This window comes from Xenopus laevis, chromosome 3S (assembly GCF_017654675.1).
Source record: "Xenopus laevis strain J_2021 chromosome 3S, Xenopus_laevis_v10.1, whole genome shotgun sequence".
In the NCBI taxonomy this organism is placed as follows: domain Eukaryota; kingdom Metazoa; phylum Chordata; class Amphibia; order Anura; family Pipidae; genus Xenopus; species Xenopus laevis.
In genome coordinates this window covers 102,721,110-102,730,414 of record NC_054376.1, presented here as the reverse complement: position 1 = coordinate 102,730,414, position 9,305 = coordinate 102,721,110, and the positions used below count along the sequence as shown (strand labels likewise).

Genomic DNA, 9,305 nt, shown 5'->3' with positions numbered 1-9,305 from the left:
ATAGCTAGCATTCTGTTTTGACTACACAAATTGAAAAGCGTTTGTCTCTAAAAGTATAAGTGAACGTAATCTTATGGACCATGAAGGGCAAAGCTGCTACTAAAATGTACAATTTAATTAGCAGGTATCCTAAACATCAGCATATATGATAGTTCAGAGTCAACAAATGCAGAACTGTCAAATGCTAACAGCAGGTACACCAACTGGTTGAGTTTTAAAGGGGAATTCTGCCGTCTATAGAGGGTGGCATGAGTTTTACCAATAGTAACTGCTTTGTTTAGTACACACGTAAGGTGGAATCTCTGATTTTCATCATATACATTGTTGTCAAAACAATTCTTCTGCAAATCACTTTGAAAAAGGGACATTTAAGCTTGATTGTTTATGTTTCCCAAAAGGTAAAATCTGATTGGTGCCCTGAGATATTCCTTTTTTCTTTGGAAAACTATAAAACAAGAATGGCTTAGACTGAGGTACAGTACTGGACCAGAGGATGGACTCACCTATCACGAGCCAGGTTTGCTGGTTTACTATTTTGCTAGTTACTAAATTAAGTTTTTTTTAATATATAATGGGAATCTAGAATGTAACAAGCATCCTTTTTAAAATGTAATTTGCATTTAAAAAGTATGCTAGGATCCTGTTACTTTTTTTTAGTTCATAGAATGTTATATGATCAGTAACATTATGTAGTTTAATGATTGGGCCAAAGATAAATGATATATCCTGCACAAAATTGTTACATGGAATGTTGTAAGACAAACATTTAAAGAAGAAAGGGGAGTTGGAGAGGAGTGATACACAGTATCTCACCTTGGTTCTGATAAACATTTTGCAGCACAGATTTAAAGGGGATTAATCATAATATGACAACATTTGGTCCAGTAAATTAACCAAGAACCACCAATTAGAGTTTATACATTTTTTGAATTGTATTATTTACAACATTTTGTTAAATTATGCCCATGTTACTACCAAAACCTACTTTACCGTTCTATTTTGATGCATTGTGTACTTAATTTCCCCTTGACTTGCTCCAATTGTGAAGAGGGAGAAGTATTAGTGTTATTTTCTACTCCCCTGAGTTGTTAGCTTTGATCTTAACCCTACATGGTCAACTTGCAGAACCCATACATAGGTTATACTGGTGGGCTGTAACATAAAATGGAGCATACACCTGATAGTGGTATGTACTGAATCACTGAAACAGATTGGGTATGTACCCTATCTGTTTGTTTTTTGGTGGTACAGCAGTTATTGCTAAAAGTATTCCATAACTGGCGTGCTATTATTAGTTTAGGAAAGGTCTGCACAGTTATTTGACAGGTGGGTTAATTGAAACTCATGAACTAGTGGTGGCAGAAGGAAAGAGAAGATGCTAAAAAGTCAAGGGCTAAGAGACTGACATTTAGGTTCCATTCAAGGTCACTAAGCATTTAAAATCCCTTTGTTCTCAGGCAGAGCTATCAGGGTTTGTTTACAAAAACATGTCAGTTATCAGTACTTTCATTCAAAGTAAACAGACAATGAACTCCAATTTAAAAGTTATTTTCAATTTTTTTCTATTCCAAAATCAGTTGTCATATGCCTGGCTGCTCAACAAAAATCAGGCAGTTTGTATTGCCAGTCGCCAACGCATTCCAATATCTACGGAAGCTTGGCTATCTCCTTCCTCCCAGAGTACAGTAATGCAGTGAAAGTTTACTCCTCTTTTAAAACACCTACTAGAGTCTGTGCTATGTGTACGATAGATTGTACAGCATTAACTGAACGAGAAGACCCCCAGTCATGTTAACAACCAGCAATTGCACACCTATGAATTATGCAATTAGTTGAAAACAGAAAGAAATTACTGCTAAACTTCACCAGTGCAGTGCTCTCATGTAAATCATCTTCTGCCTTCCATTTTTATTACTAAAAAGACTAGAAAATAACTTATATAGGCTATAACGACCATGTTGTTGTAGACCCCACCTCCATAGCAAAGTTTATTGAGCTTTCACTATGCTTATTTGCAAATGAATCCCGGAAACTTGTGTATTATAATAAAAATGTACTCCCTGTTATAAAATATGAGGATTTTAGAAGTCACCTCACAGTTCTATGACCTGTATAAATGCACTTGGCCTTCACAGAAATCTTTAGTGACTTATACTATCCTTATATTTAAAAATGGGGTGTACATTATATTCACTATATATTGTTCACCTTGTGATCCTTCCCCCAAGGCTATCACATATGCTAGAATAAAACATGAGCTCATAGTGGGAATGGGGGGCATGCTAAAAGTTGTGCTAATTGTTTTAGCTATTTTATAATCATTGATATAGAGATTTATTCAGGCCAGTTAGTCTAAAAGTGACCATAAACAGGAAGATCCGCTTGTTCGGTGATGTCGCCATATGAGCGGATCTATCCCCAATCTTCCCACATTGAGGTGGGCGATATTGGGCTGATCCGACCGTAAGCCCTAGGGCCCAACAATCGGATCAGAATGGAGGCAATAAGGGCGGGTGGATCGCGGAACCGCATCAACATACAGATGCGGCCGTGCTCCAACAGGATTTTTTACCCTGCCCGATTGACATCGGCTGACTTTCAGCCAGATATTAATTGGGGAAGCCCAACACACGGGTCAATGAGCTGCCGACTCGGTCTGTCAGCAGCTTTTATCGGCCAGTGTATAGGGGCCTTTAACCCAACAGAACTTCTAAGGATCAGGAAGATTAAATAATTTGATCACGGTCAAAATTGTTGATACATATGTACCCAAGGGCTCCCCTTACATTAACATCTTCCATTTGTTTCTAGACATTGTTTTTTACTGCTTTGTAAGAGACTATTTAGAAAAAACTCCAATTACCTATTCCCTTCCACCTTGCCTTTCATTTTTCAAAAAAATAATTACAGAAGGATATAACATTTGTATGTATTTATTCACACATACACTTGTTCACCCAGGAAACTATCATGCATTTGAAAACAGTGTCATATTTTAGGCATAGTGTAGATCGCATCATATTATTCTGTTAAAACTAATTTTATTTGATGGTGTGATTGAATATTTCAGGACTCGGAAGATACAAACAAAAATGAGCTGCCTGAGGAAAATGAGCAGTCCTCTTTTCTTACATTTAACTATATGCACGTAAAGTTGGAGGAGCATGCCCATCTGGAACAAAGCGCCAAAGAAATAATCATGGGGAAGACCAGAGAATACTGTACTCGTGGTCCAAAACTTCTAGTCAACATTCTTTTCAGACTCTTTCCTGTGCTTCAATGGTTTCCACGCTACAAAATTAAGAAGTACCTGCCTGGAGACATTACCTCAGGGCTCATAGTCGGTATTGTTACCATTCCTCAGTCAATAGCTTACTCACTCTTAGCAAACCAAGACCCAATCTATGGCCTTTACACAAACTTCTTCTGTTGCATCATCTACTTCTTCATGGCAACTTCTCGTCATAATTGTGTTGGCACATTCGGAGTTCTCTGTCTCATGATAGGGGAGTCGGTCAGCAAACAGTTAAAGGCTGCTGGGTATGATACTGTTGGAACAACCACAACAGCAATAAATTCAACTCTAACTAACGCGACTAACGCGACTGTGTGTGACAGAAGCTGCTATGCAATCACTGTGGCTACATCACTTACCTTCATTGTTGGAGTTTACCAGGTACAGTGCGACCCCGATACATACATTTATTTAATACAGGATTAACAACAAATACAATAGTCTCAAATTATATTCAATTTCAACAGGTCATATGGGAAATATATAGCAATGGTGGTTTAAATAAGGAAATGGTACTGGACAAATCTTGCTGACTGTGTATAAAACGTATGTTAGTAATTATATATAGGTCCATTGTCAGAAAGGAAAGTGAATGCCTGTAGATGCATTTTTCTTAAAAGCTCTATAAATACTGTAAATACTGTATATACGCATGATGGAGCAAAAGTATATACATTAGTAAATATAAGATTTTAAAAATGAAAATGAGCATAAGTTGTCCTTGGCCACTCCACTGTTACTCTTTTAAAACTTTAACAATCTAGAATTGTTAAATATTAATTCACTGTCATACACAGGCATTCATTGATGTTAAATTCTAAAAGAAAGTCTTATAAAAACACATACATTTTTTTAAGCAAAAGTGTACAAGATGGATGCTGGAACAGTTTCTCCAATTCCTAATCAATACGATGTTGCTTGATAGCATGGAGAAATGAGTATTGCGTTGTGACATTGTACTACAAATGCATTCATCTTTTTGATCTGCGCTGAGTCTGTAACACTTTTTGCTAAAGGGATTACAAATATGAACTGGTAAAAAGTGAGAAGTAAAGTGACTATCTTAATTCAAAATGACATCGCTGTCAGATTTGATGTTTTTTTATATGCATGTATGGGAACCATTATCTGGAAACCTGTTATCCAGAAAGTTCCATCTCACATAGATTCCATTATAAGCAAATCATTTCCTTTTTCTCTGTAATAATATAACCATACATTGTACTTAATGGTAACTAATCTGCATAAATCCATGCAAAACAATTATTTGGGGTTTATTTACTGTTTCACGGAGATCCAAATTACAAAAAAGATTCCTTTTCCAGAAAGCATTCTGGAATACTAGGTTCTACAGTGCATAGTCTCTCCTGATAACATAATTATTACCAAGTATATTGTTGACTGAATGGAAAAATCTGAATCTTTTTCAACAGAGTGCAAAATCTTCCAGTGACCCATTCAGTATATATATGGCCTAAATTATATTATTTTATTATATTATTATATATGGCCTGAATTATATTAGGATTAAGAAGTGTCAGGCAACCAGTCTCTTTATTTACTGAGGAAAACTCCTCCACAAAATAATGCCACCTAGACTTATGAGATAAAGAAACCAGATAATGTTTATTCGCGTGGGGAATGACACTCACGTACGAAACAAGTTGTTCATAAGCATTCTAAAAACAATCCTCCAGTGTTGATCCTTTTAGGGCTGGGACACACTGGGTGATTTGGGGAGATTTAGTCGCCTGGCGACTTATCACCGTGACTTTTCTTCCCGAATGCCTCCCCTCACTCTGCGCCTGGATAAAATGAAAAGTCGCATGAGGAAACTTCAGGCGACTTCGGAAAACGAATCGCCACGTATGATTAGCGCAGGCGATTTTTCATTTTAGCCAGGCGCAGAGCGAGGGAAGGCATTTGGGGAAGATTGGTCACGGAAAGTCGCAGCGATTAGTCGCCAGGCGACTAAATCTCCCCAAATCGCCCAGTGTGTCCCAGCCCTTATACCCCTGTAAGGGGGTCTCCAAAGGCTTCGGTTCTGACTAATCAGAGGTTAAAGTCCTTGTTTCTTTTTAGTCCGTGTTCTGTGATGAATGCTCTAGGCCATCTGGTCTCAGATGATAATCTTTTTTAATTGCTCCTGCTGAGGTGCTATCTCCTTTTCATTCAAACCAATACCAATAGCAGGTAGCAGATAAGCTTCAGACCAAAATATTTCCAACATTGTTAAAAAAGTAGAGTACCTTAGAATGTAGGATTCAAAGTGGGGTGAGGTCCATTTGCTAGTAAATCAGTAGCTTTTAATAAAACCAAAAGACTTTATTAGAACATACAAGAAGCCAAACACGTTTCGTGCCTGAAACTTGTTAGGCTTCTTGTAGAATATAATTGCATACATCTAAAAGTAGTAGTAATAAGTAGTAATGTTTCAATTTTGTATTTTTGCAGATCCTTCTGGGAGTTTTCCAGTTAGGCTTCATTTCCATGTACTTGTCTGAGCCCCTGTTGAGCGGATTTGTTACTGGGTCTTCACTCACTATTCTCACCTCACAGCTGAAGTATCTGTTTGGTTTAAAATTGCCTCGTCGTGATGGTCCTGGGTCCTTGATTCTGACATGGATTGACGTCTTTCAAAACATACAAAGCACTAATATCTGTGATCTAGTAACCAGTATTGTCGCAATAGCTATGATTGTGCCAGTGAAAGAAATAAATGATAGGTTCAAAAGTAAGATGAAGATTCCTTTTCCAGTAGAACTCATAGTGATTATAGTGGCCACTTTGGTTTCCCATTACTTTAACTTTAATAAAACCTATAAATCATCCATTTGTGGTGCCATCCCAACAGGCTTCAAAATGCCCAAAGCTCCAGATTGGAGCCTTATCCCTAACATTGCTGCTGATGCTGTCCCAATTGCAATAATCGGTTTTGCAATGACCGTCTCCCTTGCAGAAATATTCGCCAAAAAACATGGATACACAGTCAGCAGCAATCAGGAGATGATAGCCATTGGTACCTGCAATTTTATGACATCTTTCTTTTCTGGATTTGTGAGCTGTGCTGCTTTGGCCAAGAGCCTGTTGAGAGAGAGCACTGGGGCAAATACTCAACTGAATGGTATCATCAGCTCTTGTGTTCTATTGCTGGTACTGCTTGCCATTGCGCCTCTTTTCTATTCTCTGCAAAACTGTGTTTTAGGGGTAATTACAATAACCAGTCTCAAAGGGGCACTCAGAAAATTTGCAGATACTCCAAAAATGTGGCGAGTAAGCAAAATTGACACAGTTGTTTGGTGGGTCAGCATGCTGGCATCTTCCCTGATCACAACAGAGATTGGTCTGCTGGTGGCTGTCTGCTTTTCAATCCTCTGTGTTATCTTTCGCACTCAGAGGCCAAGGGCTACCCTTCTAGCTAAAGTAACTGGCACAGAAATATATGAAGACCAGTTCGCTTATAAAGAGCTCAGCAATATACCCAACGTTAAAATATATCGATTTGATGCTTCCCTCTACTATGCCAACAAAGATTATTTTAAGACAACCCTGTATAGCAAAACTGGGATCAATCCCTCTTTAGTGTCTGCATTACAGAAGAAGGCCAAAAAAGAGGAGGAAGCTGCAGCTGGAGAAACAAAAAATAGGTTCATTGCTAGGTTCAATATAATTAAAACATTGGCTAAGATTAAGATGCATACCTCTGCCTCAGACTCTGCCCCTCAGCTTGACATCCATTCCCTTATCATTGATTGTGGTGCCATGCAATTCATAGACACAGTGGGCCTTAGTGTGCTGAAAGAGATCCGAAACGATTATGAAGAGATTGGAGTTCGAGTGTTTTTGGCAAACTGCAATCCCTCAGTGCGCAACATGCTCAATAATGGAGGTTACATGAGCAACGCAAGTAGCGGCGTTGATTTGCATATCTTTCATAGTGTGCATGATGCCGTCAACTTTGCAGAAAGGGAATACAGAGAGAAGCAGAGGGAACTTCAGATGAATGATGCTGCTTTCTCTTTTGACCCTAATCAAGCTATTAGTGATGATCTTAAAGACTAAACCAGATATATGGTTTAAGGTGAAATAAGTCAACTCATGCAACATTTACTGTAGGTCTGCTGTTTTACAGAGTCTGTTATTTGCTTCTGTTATTCTTCAGACTACCATCTTGTTTTTCATGTTGGCATTTTCTTTCTTATTGCACTTATACAGTACCATATCTCCCAACTGTCCCTTTTTCAGAAGGACAGTTCCTCTTTTGACAGCTCAACCCGCAGTCCCTCATTTGTACTGGAAAGTCCCTATTTTCTCTGCACTGAACAGCCAGAAAAAGAAACAAAGTTTCTAACTCAATTGGCTTTTAGCAGTGAGTCCAGAAAAGCTAACAGGTGCAAATAAGATACTTTTTAACAATTTTGAGATACAAAATAACAGTTTAGATAAGGAGAAATATTTTGTAAAATTAACATAGTAATTACAGGGTGTGGCCACAGAAAGGGGTGTGGTCAAAATATTTCGCTGCACTATGTGCGAAAAAATTGTTGTCCCTCTTTATACTTCCAAAATGTTGGGAGGTATGCAGTACATTCCTCAGCATAGTCCTAATATAAGAAGGGATCGTATGTGTCTTATGTATATGTATCTTGTGAAAATGTTAAATAAACAACCTGGATTTATGGAATGGTAAAAAGGTCCCTGTTGATTTTTACAGCTTTTTTTTGCTTTTTATGTTCCTACCTGGGGAATAAAAACTGACTTAAAAGAGCACACCCACTTGTAATGGAGTCATCCTGATACTTAGACATGTGGCAACAGGAACAAGGAAGACAGGATTTTGCTCCCCCAGGAGTCATCAAATAAATAGATTGTTGGCAATATACCCATTCAATTCTACATAGGGTCAAATACTAAACTTTGAGCTGAAATTTTCATAATGTTACTATATATTGTTGAAAAACTGTTAAGAATCTATATTCACTATTATTATTTTGTATGAAACTGCATAATATAAACGTACTTTACTATGTGAAAAAAACTAAAAAAAAAAACGTTTAAAAAAAAAAAAACTGACAAGCTACACAATTAGCCAGTGCTTTCATTTGTGTCCTAAATTCATTATGCAAATGTGCACATGACCTATTAAAATAAAAGGCATTGTGCATAATAAAATGTAAAATAAATATAGGGCAGTCACCATAGATAAAGAAATTAGTGGTAAATGTAAAGAAAGTAAGGCCCAGCATGTTTCTAGTCCCAATGATGTGCATACTACCTTAAGCCTCTCAGGTAAGAATGTGTACATGTCCTGCTGCTGGTAAGTAGTGATGGGCGAATCTGTCCAGTTTAGTCGAAAAATTTGCGAAACAGCAAACAATTTGAAACGCATTGAAGTCAATGGGCGCCAAAATAATTTTGATGCGCGACACTTTTGACATGAGCGACACTTTTTATACACGTGACTCTTTTGTCCAAATACATTAAGTTCAATGGGTGTCCGAATAATTTTGACGCGCGACAATTTTTTTGTCGATTTTTTTCCACGGGAATTGTGTCCGCAGTTTCACGAATACATTCACGGTCGGCAAAATAGATTTTTTTGGGGGTAACCGGCTTCCCCCCTACATTTCCTAACATATGGCACATAAACTATACACTGGGCTCAGGTGTAGGGCAATATAACAACTCTATTTTCTTTTATTAAGGTTTCCCGGTCTTGTGTAGCGTAATGTATTTGCTGCAACATATACGTCCATTGAAGTTTAACTTCCCGCCGTATGCAAATTAGCCAACTCTAGCTTTGCTCTTTTGGTGCAGTACCGCTAGCGCAACTTTGCCGACGTTCAGCGCCCTGGACGCAATTTTGGATCTTAGTGAATTAGCATTGTCCTGGCTAATCTACGCCTGGCGAAGTGTTGCACTGTGAGTGAAGCCGTCGCTGGCAAATTTTTGGAGGTTAGTGAATTTACCCCTATGTGTACAAGAACTCATAAGTCTGTGGGCACACTGA

The 9,305-nt window shown here is 38.0% G+C and overlaps 1 protein-coding gene across 1 annotated transcript; it reads left to right on the top strand.

Annotated features, from left to right (window-relative positions):
* The first annotated feature begins 425 nt into the window (after window positions 1-425).
* slc26a2.2.S (solute carrier family 26 (sulfate transporter), member 2, gene 2 S homeolog) lies at window positions 426-7,427 on the top strand. The gene is made up of 3 exons (XM_018256126.2): window positions 426-517; window positions 3,071-3,676; window positions 5,750-7,427. Exons 1-3 carry the CDS (start codon window positions 494-496, stop codon window positions 7,355-7,357), a joined length of 2,238 nt encoding a protein of 745 aa, XP_018111615.1. The 5' UTR covers window positions 426-493; the 3' UTR covers window positions 7,358-7,427.
* Window positions 7,428-9,305: the final 1,878 nt, after the last annotated feature.

What these genes read in the sequence shown, in the direction of transcription:
- slc26a2.2.S (XM_018256126.2), top strand. Translation starts at nt 494, where the DNA reads ATGGACTCACCTATCACGAGCCAG. An exon ending in ACTCACCTATCACGAGCCAG is followed by an intron (nt 518 to 3,070) that starts GTTTGCTGGTTT and finishes TGAATATTTCAG; the next exon opens with GACTCGGAAGATACAAACAA. An exon ending in TCATTGTTGGAGTTTACCAG is followed by an intron (nt 3,677 to 5,749) that starts GTACAGTGCGAC and finishes GTATTTTTGCAG; the next exon opens with ATCCTTCTGGGAGTTTTCCA.